The sequence below is a fragment of the Oncorhynchus masou genome, chromosome 30 (genome assembly GCF_036934945.1).
Source record: "Oncorhynchus masou masou isolate Uvic2021 chromosome 30, UVic_Omas_1.1, whole genome shotgun sequence".
Lineage (NCBI taxonomy): Eukaryota > Metazoa > Chordata > Actinopteri > Salmoniformes > Salmonidae > Oncorhynchus > Oncorhynchus masou.
In genome coordinates this window covers 8,399,946-8,415,091 of record NC_088241.1, presented here as the reverse complement: position 1 = coordinate 8,415,091, position 15,146 = coordinate 8,399,946, and the positions used below count along the sequence as shown (strand labels likewise).

General features: G+C 45.3%; 1 protein-coding gene across 2 annotated transcripts in view; it reads right to left on the bottom strand.

Annotated features, from left to right (window-relative positions):
* The window catches only part of LOC135521979 (B-cell lymphoma 3 protein homolog), a 35,979-nt gene extending 21,516 nt beyond the window's left edge, over window positions 1-14,463 (bottom strand). The window contains exons 1-2 of one of the 2 annotated variants that reach the window (XM_064947827.1): window positions 13,366-14,463; window positions 12,717-12,888 (exon numbers count right to left, since the gene is read on the bottom strand). In XM_064947827.1, coding sequence (XP_064803899.1) covers window positions 12,717-12,888; window positions 13,366-14,017 — 824 coding nt within the window. In that variant the 5' untranslated portion in view covers window positions 14,018-14,463. The remainder of the gene's footprint in view (window positions 1-12,716; window positions 12,889-13,365) is intronic. The other variant, XM_064947828.1, reaches the window with a different exon arrangement.
* Window positions 14,464-15,146: the final 683 nt, after the last annotated feature.

The window sequence follows — 15,146 nt, the reverse complement described above, 5'->3', positions numbered from 1 at the left end:
CTTTCACTAGATGTCAACCATCTATAGAAATTTGAATGAGACTTCTACTGTGTTGTGGGACTGAATGAGAGCAGAATCTCAGGTGACTGGCAGTCAGCCATTTTCTGAACACGCGCATTCCTCATGGTATCCACTTGCGTTCCATTGCTCATCAAGATACAAAGGAATACTCCGGTTGGAACTTTATTGAAGCTATATGTTAACATCCTAATGATTGATTTTGTACTTAGTTTGAAATGCTTCTTCGACCTGTAATATACATTTTTGAAGTTTTTGTCCGACGTAACGCTGACCAGAATGACCGTTTGGATATGTATACCAAACGCGATAACAAAAGGAGGTATTTGGACATAAATAACATTTACATTTACATTTAAGTCATTTGGCAGACGCTCTTATCCAGAGCGACTTACAAATTGGTGAATTCACCTTATGGCATCCAGTGGAACAGCCACTTTACAATAGTGCATCTAAATCATTTAAGGGGGGGTGAGAAGGATTACTTTATCCTATCCTAGGTATTCCTTAAAGAGGTGGGGTTTCAGGTGTCTCCGGAAGGTGGTGATTGACTCCGCTGTCCTGGCGTCGTGAGGGAGTTTGTTCCACCATTGGGGGGCCAGAGCAGCGAACAGTTTTGACTGGGCTGAGCGGGAACTGTACTTCCTCAGTGGTAGGGAGGCGAGCAGGCCAGAGGTGGATGAACGCAGTGCCCTTGTTTGGGTGTAGGGCCTGATCAGAGCCTGGAGGTACTGCGGTGCCGTTCCCCTCACAGCTCCGTAGGCAAGCACCATGGTCTTGTAGCGGATGCGAGCTTCAACTTGAAGCCAGTGGAGAGAGCGGAGGAGCGGGGTGACGTGAGAGAACTTGGGAAGGTTGAACACCAGACGGGCTGCGGCGTTCTGGATGAGTTGTAGGGGTTTAATGGCACAGGCAGGGAGCCCAGCCAACAGTGAGTTGCAGTAATCCAGACGGGAGATGACAAGTGCCTGGATTAGGACCTGCGCCGCTTCCTGTGTGAGGCAGGGTCGTACTCTGCGGATGTTGTAGAGCATGAACCTACAGGAACGGGCCACCGCCTTGATGTTAGTTGAGAACGACAGGGTGTTGTCCAGGATCACGCCAAGGTTCCTAGCGCTCTGGGAGGAGGACACAATGGAGTTGTCAACTGTGATGGCGAGATCATGGAACGGGCAGTCCTTCCCCGGGAGGAAGAGCAGCTCCGTCTTGCCGAGGTTCAGCTTGAGGTGGTGATCCGTCATCCACACTGATATGTCTGCCAGACATGCAGAGATGCGATTCGCCACCTGGTCATCAGAAGGGGGAAAGGAGAAGATTAATTGTGTGTCGTCTGCATAGCAATGATAGGAGAGACCATGTGAGGTTATGACAGAGCCAAGTGACTTGGTGTATAGCGAGAATAGGAGAGGGCCTAGAACAGAGCCCTGGGGGACACCAGTGGTGAGAGCGCGTGGTGAGGAGACAGATTCTCGCCACGCCACCTGGTAGGAGCGACCTGTCAGGTAGGACGCAATCCAAGCGTGGGCCGCGCCGGAGATGCCCAACTCGGAGAGGGTGGAGAGGAGGATCTGATGGTTCACAGTATCGAAGGCAGCCGATAGGTCTAGAAGGATGAGAGCAGAGGAGAGAGAGAGTTAGCTTTAGCAGTGCGGAGCGCCTCCGTGTTACAGAGAAGAGCAGTCTCAGTTGAATGACTAGTCTTGAAACCTGACTGATTTGGATCAAGAAGGTCATTCTGAGAGAGATAGCGGGAGAGCTGGCCAAGGACGGCACGTTCAAGAGTTTTGGAGAGAAAAGAAAGAAGGGATACTGGTCTGTAGTTGTTGACATCAGAGGGATCGAGTGTAGGTTTTTTCAGAAGGGGTGCAACTCTCGCTCTCTTGAAGACGGAAGGGACGTAGCCAGCGGTCAGGGATGAGTTGATGAGCGAGGTGAGGTAAGGGAGAAGGTCTCCGGAAATGGTCTGGAGAAGAGAGGAGGGGATAGGGTCAAGCGGGCAGGTTGTTGGGCGGCCGGCCGTCACAAGAAGCGAGATTTCATCTGGAGAGAGAGGGGAGAAAGAGGTCAGAGCACAGGGTAGGGCAGTGTGAGCAGAACCAGCGGTGTCGTTTGACTTAGCAAACGAGGATCGGATGTCGTCGACCTTCTTTTCAAAATGGTTGACGAAGTCATCTGCAGAGAGGGAGGAGGGGGGAGGGGGAGGAGGATTCAGGAGGGAGGAGAAGGTGGCAAAGAGCTTCCTAGGGTTAGAGGCAGATGCTTGGAATTTAGAGTGGTAGAAAGTGGCTTTAGCAGCAGAGACAGAGGAGGAAAATGTAGAGAGGAGGGAGTGAAAGGATGCCAGGTCCGCAGGGAGGCGAGTTTTCCTTCATTTCCGCTCGGCTGCCCGGAGCCCTGTTCTGTGAGCTCGCAATGAGTCGTCGAGCCACGGAGCGGGAGGGGAGGACCGAGCCGGCCTGGAGGATAGGGGACATAGAGAGTCAAAGGATGCAGAAAGGGAAGAGAGGAGGGTTGAGGAGGCAGAATCAGGAGATAGGTTGGAGAAGGTTTGAGCAGAGGGAAGAGATGATAGGATGGAAGAGGAGAGAGTAGCGGGGGAGAGAGAGCGAAGGTTGGGACGGCGCAATACCATCCGAGTAGGGGCAGTGTGGGAAGTGTTGGATGAGAGCGAGAGGGAAAAGGATACAAGGTAGTGGTCGGAGACTTGGAGGGGAGTTGCGATGAGGTTAGTGGAAGAACAGCATCTAGTAAAGATGAGGTCGAGCGTATTGCCTGCCTTGTGAGTAGGGGGGGAAGGTGAGAGGGTGAGGTCAAAAGAGGAGAGGAGTGGAAAGAAGGAGGCAGAGAGGAATGAGTCAAAGGTAGACGTGGGGAGGTTAAAGTCGCCCAGGACTGTGAGAGGTGAGCCGTCCTCAGGAAAGGAGCTTATCAAGGCATCAAGCTCATTGATGAACTCTCCGAGGGAACCTGGAGGGCGATAAATGATAAGGATGTTAAGCTTGAAAGGGCTGGTAACTGTGACAGCATGGAATTCAAAGGAGGCGATAGACAGATGGGTAAGGGGAGAAAGAGAGAATGACCACTTGGGAGAGATGAGGATCCCGGTGCCACCACCCCGCTGACCAGAAGCTCTCGGGGTGTGCGAGAACACGTGGGTGGACGAAGAGAGAGCAGTAGGAGTAGCAGTGTTATCTGTGGTGATCCATGTTTCCGTCAGTGCCAAGAAGTCGAGGGACTGGAGGGAGGCATAGGCTGAGATGAACTCTGCCTTGTTGGCCGCAGATCGGCAGTTCCAGAGGCTACCGGAGACCTGGAACTCCACGTGGGTCGTGCGTGCTGGGACCACCAGATTAGGGTGGCCGCGGCCACGCGGTGTGGAGCGTTTGTATGGTCTGTGCAGAGAGGAGAGAACAGGGATAGATAGACACATAGTTGACAGGCTTCAGAAGAGGCTACGCTGATGCAAAGGAGATTGGAATGACAAGTGGACTACACGTCTCGAATGTTCAGAAAGTTAAGCTTACGTAGCAAGAATCTTATTGACTAAAATGATTGAAATGATACAGTACTGCTGGAGTAGGCTAGCTGGCAGTGGCTGCGTTGTTGACTTTGTAGGCTAGCTGGCAGTGGCTGCGTTGTTGACACTACACTAATCAAGTCGTTCCGTTGAGTGTAATAGTTTCTACAGTGCTGCTATTCGGGGGCTAGCTGGCTAGCTAGCAGTGTTGATTACGTTACGTTACGTTGAAAGAACGACAATAGCTGGCTAGCTAACCTATAAAATCGCTCTAGACTACACAATTGTCTTTGATACACAGACGGCTATGTAGCTAGCTAGCTACGATCAAACAAATCAAACCGTTGTACTGTAATGAAGTGAAATGAAAATGTGATACTACCTGTGGAGCGAAGCGGAATGTTGACCGGGTTGTTGAAGTTCTATTCGGTAGACGTTGGCTAGCTGTTGGCTAGCTAGCTAGCAGTATCTCCTACGTTAAGGACGACAAATAGCTGGCTAGCTAACCTCGGTAAATTAAGATAATCACTCTAAGTCTACACACTCTAAACTACACAATTATCTTGGATACGAAGACAGCAAAGAAAACTATGTAGCTAGCTAACACTACACTAATCAAGTCGTTCAGTTGAGTGTAATAGTTTCTACAGTGCTGGTATTCGGTAGACGGTGGACGTTAGCTAGCTGCTGGGCAGATAGCAGTGTAGACTACGTTAGGACGACGAAATACGATAATTACGCAATTATCTTTGATACAAAGACGGCTATGTAGCTAGCTAAGAAGAAATTGCTAAGATTAGACAAATCAAACCGTTGTACTATAATGAAATGTAATGAAAAGTTATACTACCTGCGGACCGAAGTGTAGATGCGACCGCTCGCTCCAACCCGGAAGTAGTTTTGTTCGATAACTGACATTATCGAACAAAACAAACATTTATTGTGGACCTGGGATTTCTGGACTGCTTTCTGATAAAGATCATCAAAGGTAGGGGAATATTTATCATGTCATTTCTTGTTTATGTTGACATGGCGGCTATTGTGACTATTTTTCTGAGCGCTGTCTCAGATTATTGCATGGTTTGCTTGTTCCATAAAGTTTTTTTGAAATCAGACACAGCGGTTGCATTAAAGAAAAAAATAAGCAAACACATTTGTATTAGCCTCATCTGGTCAGATGAGAAAAAAATGTTGCATTTTGGCCATCAATGAAAACGCTATGTCTGGCGCAAACCCAACACCTCTCATCACCCCGAGAAGACCATCCCAGCATCATGCTGTGGGGATGTTTTTCCATCGGCAGGGACTGGGAAACTGGTCAGAATTGAAGGAATGATGGATGGCGCTAAATACAGGGAAATTCTTGAGGGAAACCTGTTTCAGTCTTCCAGAGATTTGAGACTGGGAAAGAGGTTTACCTTCCAGCAGAACAATGACCCTAGGCATACTGCTAAAGCAACACTCGAGTGGTTTAAGGGGAAACATTTAAAATGTCTTGGAATGGCCTAGTCAAAGCCCAGACCTCAATTCAATTGAGAATCTGTGGTATGACTTAAAGATTGCTATATACAGTGCCTTGCGAAAGTATTCGGCCCCCTTGAACTTTGCGACCTTTTGCCACATTTCAGGCTTCAAACATAAAGATATAAAACTGTATATTTTTGTGAAGAATCAACAACAAGTGGGACACAATCATGAAGTGGAACGACATTTATTGGATATTTCAAACTTTTTAAACAAATCAAAAACTGAAAAATTGGCCGTGCAAAATGATTCAGACCCCTTAAGTTAATACTTTGTAGCGCCACCTTTTGCTGCTATTACAGCTGTAAGTCGCTTGGGGTATGTCTCTATCAGTTTTGCAAATCGAGAGACTGAAATGTTTTCCCATTCCTCCTTGCAAAACAGCTCGAGCTCAGTGAGGTTGGATGGAGAGCATTTGTGAACAGCAGTTTTCAGTTCTTTCCACAGATTCTCGATTGGATTCAGGTCTGGACTTTAACTTGGCCAATCTAACACCTGGATATGTTTATTTTTGAACCATTCCATTGTAGATTTTGCTTTATGTTTTGGATCATTGTCTTGTTGGAAGACAAATCTCTGTCCCAGTCTCAGGTCTTTTGCAGACTCCATCAGGTTTTCTTCCAGAATGGTCCTGTATTTGGCTCCATCCATCTTCCCATCAATTTTAACCATCTTCCCTGTCCCTGCTGAAGAAAAGCAGGCCCAAACCATGATGCTGCCACCACCATGTTTGACAGTGGGGATGGTGTGGTCAGGGTGATGAGCTGTGTTGCTTTTACGCCAAACATAATGTTTTGCATTGTTGCCAAAAAGTTCAATTTTGGTTTCATCTGACCAGAGCACCTTCTTCCACATGTTTGGTGTGTCTCCCAGGTGGCTTGTGGCAAACTTTAAACAACACTTTTTATGGATATCTTTAAGAAATGGCTTTCTTCTTGCCACTCTTCCATAAAGGCCAGATTTGTGCAATATACGACTGATTGTTGTCCTATGGACAGAGTCTCCCACCTCAGCTGTAGATCTCTGCAGTTCATCCAGAGTGATCATGGGCCTCTTGGCTGCATCTCTGATCAGTCTTCTCCTTGTATGAGCTGACAGTTTAGAGGGACGGCCAGGTCTTGGTAGATTTGCAGTGGTCTGATACTCCTTCCATTTCAATATTATCGCTTGCACAGTGCTCCTTGGGATGTTTAAAGCTTGGGAAATCTTTTTGTATCCAAATCCGGCTTTAAACTTCTTCACAACAGTATCTCGGACCTGCCTGGTGTGTTCCTTGTTCTTCATGATGCTCTCTGCGCTTTTAACGGACCTCTGAGACTATCACAGTGCAGGTGCATTTATACGGAGACTTGATTACACACAGGTGGATTGTATTTATCATCATTAGTCATTTAGGTCATCATTGGATCATTCCGAGATCCTCACTGAACTTCTGGAGAGAGTTTGCTGCACTGAAAGTAAAGGGGCTGAATAATTTTGCACGCCCAATTTTTCAGTTTTTGATTTGTTAAACACGTTTGAAATTTCCAATAAATGTCGTTCCACTTCATGATTGTGTCCCAATTGTTGTTGATTCTTCACAAAAAAATACAGTTTCATATCTTTATGTTTGAAGCCTGAAATGTGGCAAAAGGTCGCAAAGTTCAAGGGGGCCGAATACTTTCGCAAGGCACTGTACCAGCGGAACCCATCCTACTTGAAGGAGCTGGAGCAGTTTTGCCTTGAAGAATGGGCAAAACTCCCAGTGGCTAGATGTGCCAAGCTTATAGAGACTTGCAGTTGTAATTGCTGCAAAAGGTGGCTCAACAAAGTATTGATTTTGGGGGAAAGGGGAGGGGGTGAATAGTTATGCACAGTCAAGTTCTGGGTTTTTTGTCTTCTTGTTTGTTTCACAAAAAAATATTTTGCATCTTCAAAGTGGTAGGCATGTTGTGTGATCAAATGATACAACCCCCCCCCAATCTATTTTAATTCCAGGTTGTAATAAAATAGGAAAAATTCCGGGGGGGTGAATACTGTCGCAAGGCACTGTATGTCTGTCCGCAGCTCATCTTAATTTGCCTAATAACTCCCACCAGATCAACATTGGCACTCAAGTGATTAGAGTGATAATAGGTAACCCATCAAAAACAACTGACTGGGTTCTCCCATGCAGTGAGGAAGCAGAATTAATGAATCTGCAGCAGAGTCTTTTCGTCACATAGTAAAAATTGTATTTGTGGAGTATGTGAGTAGACAACAAACATGCATTATTGCAGCACAATGAGGATGACAACAGTAATGGCATCAGTTCTGATTAAAAAGAGTCCCAAGTGTAGTATTTGCGAGGTGCCTCTACCAACATTCCTTAAAAAGCTATCAACACCCAACTGACCGAGTAACAAGTGTCTCCATTCAGTGCAATGGTGAGATTATCACACACTTGAACAAGGTTCCTCGCTCTCTTTCTCTCAAGATGAAACTGTACTCTCTCCTGTTCCTGGAAGTGGGGCAGACCACAGCCCCAGATAACCCAAAGCACACTGACGCAGGGGCGCTGGGCCGCACTCAAACACACACACACACTGAGCGACAGAGACTGGCAGTGGCGTACATGTGGTATCCTGTTTTGGGGGAGGCGTGAGAATGCGGGTTGCTGTGGCCAGCAGACCAGCTGAGAGAGTGATGACTCTAAGGCAGGTGTATTAAACAAAGGGGAACCAGAAACACACCACAGTCCAACTTACAATAAATAATTTTTAAAAACCCTTTGTCATTTAGCAGACCCTCTTATCCAGAATGCATACATTTCTTACTTTTTGCAAATTGGACCCCTGTGGGAATTGAACCCACAACTCTGACATTTCAAGCACCAAGCTCTAACAACTGAGCCACCCTAGGTCTGAAGCCTGACATAGCCTTTATGGTTGCCTGTCAGTTTTAGAAACAATTTAAAAAAAAATTGCTTTATTGATCTTTAAAGCAGCCTCTATGGTCCTGACCTTGGGAACAGCCTGCCGGAGGATCTAAGGGCGGGCCTCAGAAACTGGAGACATTTTAAAGAAAAATCTCAAAACATACCTTTCTAGCCGTGCTTTTACGTAAGGTGCTTTTAGTCATACTATTTACTTTTTTTATACCATTCTATATTTATTTCAATCAATTAGTCTCATGTCCACTTATTTTGTTATACTATTTAATTTGTGAAGCACTTTGAAATGCAAATGTATCTTCTAAGAAATGTGCTATATAAATAAAGTTTGATTCGATTTTTGCCATGGCAGCACTATAGCTATTTACTCCAGTTTATTGACCCCGCCCCTACATACATGTCTGCAAAGTTGGATGCATATCCCTTGCCAAGCACAGCAGTGAGCCAAAGTTGTTGGGTACAATACATGTGGTTTACAAGGAACTGCTGAACAAACTTCATCCGCACCTGTATTATATAGTGCCTTGCGAAAGTATTTGGCCCCCTTGAACTTTGCGACCATTTGCCACATTTCAGGCTTCAAACATAAAGATATAAAACTGTATTTTTTTGTGAAGAATCAACAACAAGTGGGACACAATCATGAAGTGGAACGACAATAATTGGATATTTCTAACTTTTTTAACAAATCAAACTGAACAATTGGGCGTGCAAAATTATTCAGCCCCCTTAAGTTAATACTTTGTAGTGCCACCTCGTTCTTTCCACAGATTCTCGATTGGATTCAGGTCTGGACTTTGACTTGGCCATTCTAACACCTGGATATGTTTATTTTTGAACCATTCCATTCTAGATTTTGCTTTATGTTTTGGATCATTGTCTTGTTGGAAGACAAATCTCCATCCCAGTCTCAGGTCTTTTGCAGACTCCATCAGGTTTTCTTCCAGAATGGTCCTGTATTTGGCTCCATCCATCTTCCCATCAATTTTAACCACTTTCCCTGTCCCTGCTGAAGAAAAGCAGGCCCAAACCATGATGCTGCCACCACCATGTTTGACAGTGGGTATGGTGTGTTCAGGGTGATGAGCTGTGTTGCTTTTACGCCAAACATAACATTTTGCATTGTTGCCAAAAAGTTCAATTTTGGTTTCATCTGACCAGAGCACCTTCTTCCACATGTTTGGTGTGTCTCCCAGGTGGCTTGTGGCAAACTTTAAACAACACTTTTTATGGATATCTTTAAGAAATGGCTTTCTTCTTGCCACTCTTCCATAAAGGCCAGATTTGTGCAATATACGACTGATTGTTGTCCTATGGACAGAGTCTCCCACCTCAGCTGTAGATCTCTGCAGTTCATCCAGAGTGATAATGGGCCTCTTGGCTGCATCTCTGATCAGTCTTCTCCTTGTATGAGCTGAAAGTTTAGAGGGACGGCCAGGTCTTGGTAGATTTGCAGTGGTCTGATACTCCTTCCATTTCAATATTATCGCTTGCACAGTGCTCCTTGGGATGTTTAAAGCTTGGGAAATCTTTTTGGATCAAAATCCGGCTTTAAACTTCTTCACAACAGTATCTCGGACCTGCCTGGTGTGTTCCTTGTTCTTCATGATGCTCTCTGCGCTTTTAACGGACCTCTGAGACTATCACAGTGCAGGTGCATTTATACGGAGACTTGATTACACACAGGTGGATTGTATTTATCATCATTAGTCATTTAGGTCAATATTGGATCATTCAGAGATCCTCACTGAACTTCTGGAGAGAGTTTGCTGCACTGAAAGTAAAGGGGCTGAATAATTTTGCACGCCCAATTTTTCAGTTTTTGATTAGTTAAAAAAGTTTGAAATATCCAATAAATGTCGTTCCACTTCATGATTGTGTCCCACTTGTTGTTGATTCTTCACAGAAAAATACAGTTTTATATCTTTACGTTTGAAGCCTGAAATGTGGCAAAAGGTTGCAAAGTTCAAGGGGGCCAAATACTTTCGCAAGGCACTGTAAGCATGACTACACTCGAATACATTGTGAACTGTCCCAATGTTACTGCACTGACTACACACCTGTCTTTCATTCAAGCAGCTCGAAGGACAATGAACAGGGAGGGGAGTGTGTCACAGAGGGGTCAGAGATGAACAGGGAGGGGAGTGTGTCACAGAGGGGTCAGAGATGAACAGGGAGGGGAGTGTGTCACAGAGGGTCAGAGATGATCAGGGAGGGGAGTGTGTCACAGAGGGGTCAGAGATGAACAGGGGCGAATGAGACAGGGGTGAGAGTGTTAGTGAGAGATAAGCAGGGAAATGATCAGAAGAAAAAGCGAGAGAGATCGATGACAGAGAGAGAGAGAGAGAGAGAGAGAGAGAGAGAAAGCGGTAAACGAGGAAGTGAGGAGCGGATGTTTGGGTTTTGAGCTCATTCATTTAAAAACACAGAGAAATGAAAACAGAAAGACCTGAGAAAACCACAGTCACACATTGAGAGGCGCACGCTCAGAGGTTTTCCCGAAACTGAGGGGCTCAGAGGCGATGAGAACTGAGGATTAACACCCCATTGACGTAAGCACACACACACACACACACAGACACACACACACTTGGGGATGGTGGGGGGGCTGAGAAGTGGCGCTGTCTTTCTGCTGAAATCCAACTTTTCATCAGACAGACCACAATACAAGTAGCTACCAGCCAGGGAAATTTACTTCTTTACAGTCTACCACTTCATCAAGTAGTTTGACTTCGTAAGAACAGCACCCAAAAGTCCCAGTGCAACCGCCTAGGTACTGTTCGATTATTTAAAAAATGTAAAAGTACATTTTTTAAAAAGGCACAAAAAAATTGAGCACTGAAATGTAAATGCACTTTAATACTGATACATCTTAAACATCCTGTGGTCAGATTGCAAGGTGTTTTCTTCCTGATTGATTTCAGTGCTGGTCCCTGGGCTCTCCATCACATGAAATCATCCCAAGCAGAACTGCCATGGCTCAAAACCCACAGCCAGGTCTGCACTTTCTCGATCATGTGTTTTTTTGTGAGGGGATGCAAATGACAGTGACACATGGCACTTAAACTACAGGAACATGACTTGCTTGGAAGGACTTATGATTTCAGTCACATGACTATTTTTGTATTGTCCTCGCATTTCTGTCAGTGAACAGGTGAGTGCTTAGGTGTAGAAGGTCAGAGAGGGCATCGGTGCGTGAGGTTGGTATTAACATGTGATTGAATGTACCACATCCACTCCTTAACCTCTAACATAAGGTGACCAGACATCCCCGATTTTGGTGGCCTGTCCCTGGCTAGTACTGGCAATGTCCCTGATTATCCCCCAGAAAGAAAAGCAACTCTGAATTTAAATTGTGGCTGATATTTCAGTAATCAAAAGCTGTATGCAATCGGATTTCAATGTAAAATTTGTCTCACCACTTTTATCAAACTTGTTTGCTCCCTTCTATGAGAACATTTGGTCAGTGATACATTGTAACAACTGCATGAACAACCATGCCCATAGCCAGAAAACCTTTCCAACGGCATAGGCTACCAAACTGGGGTGATTCAAAAATGACCAAGGTAGGCTAAAATTAAGAAACATTTGAGGGGTTAATCCATTTGTGTTATAAATAATTAAAGTATTTGAAAGGACTGTAGCGGAAATATATAGTTAAAAATAATTCAGTGGGCGGCCTCCCGAGTGACGCAGTGGTCTAAGACGCTGCATCGCAGTGCTAGCTGTGCCACTAGAGAACCTGGTTCGAGTTCAGGCTGCGAGCAGCCGGCCATGACCGGGAGACCCATGGGGCGTTGTCCGGGTTAGGGGAGGGTTTGGCCGGCAGGGATGTTCTTGTCCCATCACGTACTAGCGACTCCTGTGGCGGGCCGGGCACAGTGCACGCTGACACGGTCACCAGGTGCATGGTGTTTCCTCCCACACATTGCTGCAGCTGGCTTCCAGGTTAAGTGGGCGTTGTGTCAAGAAGCAGTGCGGCTTGGCTGGGTTGTGTTTCGGAGAACGCACGGCTCTCGACCTTCGCCTCTCACGAGTCCGTACGAGAGATGCAGTGATATGACAGGACTGTAACTACCAATTGGATACCACAAATTGGGGTGAAGTAGGGGTTAAAAAAATATTTTAAAAATATAATTATTCCATGGGATATTTTTTATCTTCTTTCTTCATTTTTTGTGTGTGTTGTTATCTAGTCACCTTACTCTAATAGTCATCCCAGCCTCTCAGAGACAAGCCTGTCTCTCATATGAAGACTCACACAAACAATGCAAAGAGACACAGAACACGACACACACACACAGTACAGATCACAGAGGTCAAGTTCAATCCCAGAATCCCCCTCACCCAGGGACACTTTCACTGAGCAGTAGAGCAGAGAATTGACTCCATTAATCATTACGGAGACAGGAAGTGAAATGAAGGTAAAGAATGTGGTGTGGTGTGATAAGGGTACACACAGCACACTCCTCTCTCTCACCACCAACACCCCTCAGCCAGGTGAATCATAGACCAAAACAAACAGACTGTGTGACATCTCCTCTCCCTCCAACACATACCTAACTGATCAGGGTCATATGTGAAATGGAAAACAAAAATGACCAACTGAACTCGACCCAGTCCATAGCGCCTTGCAGGTAGTCAGGGTTAGCAAGGAACCCTCAGAGGGCAACAGTACTAGGCCCTATCTGCTTCATGAGACTAACTGAAGTTCAATGCATGTAGGGTTTAAAAAAAACAACATACGTGTCACCGTCGTTGTCTTGGCACGTCGCCTGGGCAACATCTGCCAGCAGGTGTTCGGTATGTCCCGTCGGGTAAAGAGAGGACTGGAGGTGAGAGACAGGCACGTTCACAACCAGCGGTGACCTGCTGGGCCAGGAGTAGAATGGGTACCCTGGATAGTGATCTGGGTGACCTAGGGAGGGAGGGGGTAGATAGAGAGAGATGGTTGGTACGATAATGTGAAATAAGGAAATTACAGATGATGACCCATTGACATGTTTTGCAAGTTTTTTATCAGTTCAATAATTTAATCACTGGAAGGTCTGGCAAAACAGTTTCTCAATGACTTGGTTTTCAAAGCAGGACTAACCATCACTGCACAATGACACACAATCTATGAAGGAACATTCCACAGAGAAAAAACAGTTTGACTCAAAGGCAAATGCCCACTAACTGATTCAGAAGTATATTCTCTTTCAAACCAATAACTTTGATTATAGTCAAATTAATACACTTATGATATGACTATCAGATATGATTACGCATTTTTAGGAGAGAAAAAAAACACATGAAAATGCGATGGGATAAACTTTAAATAATAATGTAATGGGCTGTACACTTTCATTTTAATATTTTTTTTACGTGTCTTTTGCCAGGGCGACTAACTTACAGTAAGGACGAAGTGCTTGCATTGAACGAGCCGGAGAGACGCCTTGGTGTCCATTGTCAAAATCGCGGGCATCGGACAATTGTCTGTGTGAGACCGATGCCAGGGAACCAATATTCTCATTGTCGTAGCTCTTTAAAAAAATATTTGGAGGACTCGGTCTGCTGCACAAGTCTTTGTTTTTGTAGGGGGATAAGCGCTCATCTCTCTCGGGTGGGTTACGTGACTGTTCCGGCGTCTCCCATTCGGTAGGAAATTGACGTTTCCTAAAAGGAAGCCTCGAGGAAGATATGTCCCGTGTTCGTGTGTCTGTTGTGCTGCGCTCACCAGGGTTCGGAGTGAATGGCGTGTGTGAAGTTACAACTGGGGAGTGATTTTTCTCCAGAACTGACGGGTTTCCCGTGTTCACAGGAGGTTTTATCAACGATGATCCACAACGATGATCCAGCGGCTCCACAGTCGGGCTGGCATTTCCGTTTGGACAGTCATCCCCCGTGTGTGGGGCAGTGGGATACGGTACTCTCGCCCGAACCGAGCGACCTTTGCTGGTGGGAGTTCCATCGGCACCGTTCCCACACTCCCTCTTTGTGGTGCGCAAATCCAGTGGCACTGTGGTTTGAGTCTGGTGACCGTTCATGGTCATGGTCCTCGGCATGAACACGGATCAATTATCCTGGAATCAGCCTCAGGAGTTTGTCGTCTCAAAACATAGCAGTGATTCAAATGCCAATTCAATTGATGTCTTCTATAGCCTCGGCACAGTCTCCTTCTCCACGAAAGTATCCAAATGTCGTTTTGCATTTGGAGTTTAATAATGTAATTTGCCATGCCAGAACAAGAATGTCTCGAGGCTATTCTCCAAATCCATAAATGTTCCTTTTGAGAATTTGTGGACACTGATAATTGAAATAAATTTAATCACACAACTGAATTGTGGTAAATATTTTGAATATGATCAATAGGACTTTCGAATAACCAAACTGACGGTAACAACAGCAATATAACTGCAGGTAGGCAAGTGAAGAAAATCAGTAGGCAATTATGTTCCTTTTATTGCAACGAATCAAACTGTCTGTCTCTCTCATTCACATAACCAAATCCCCGAAACTGGGGCTTTCCCTTTCGTATAAGAATTAACTCTTTACCTTCCTGTTTGCAAACTCAAACAGTGCGTTCTGACGGTCTACTTTTAAAAAAACAACACCTTTAAGAAATTAAAGGTTTCTTGTTCAATGTTAATTAAGACATATGATTGATTTAATTCACTTAATGTTAGAATTCCTGTTTTACCCCGGTTTAGGCTATGGATTGACCTAATATGTCAACGATGACAAATGCTTTTTTCGGATTTTAAATTAGGACTAGCACAAACGCTGCTGGAGATGGCAAAATGGCACGCAATGCTCAATTTCTGCGTAGAGTGCATTTGGCACCAGGAAGTGGTGAGAAAAAATGTGATCTAATCCAGGGGTTTCAAACTCATTCCATGGAGGGTTTAGTGTTTGCAGGGTTCTGATGGGCAAGGCATTGTGCCCTTGAGCAAGGCACTTAACCCCGCACAACTCCTCCTCCACGGGCACCCAATGCGGCAGCCCCCTCCTCCAAACTGTATATGTATGTGTGTCTTTTGGAGGGGTTGAGATAAAGCAGAGGTCAAATTTCAGTGTGACTTTATGTACAATTGACCAATAAAGGGACAGCCTTAAATAGCCTTCTGATCTGGGCCTCTGTGTCATTGCACATCTCACGCCATCAACCCCCCCGCAATACACACACAACGGCTT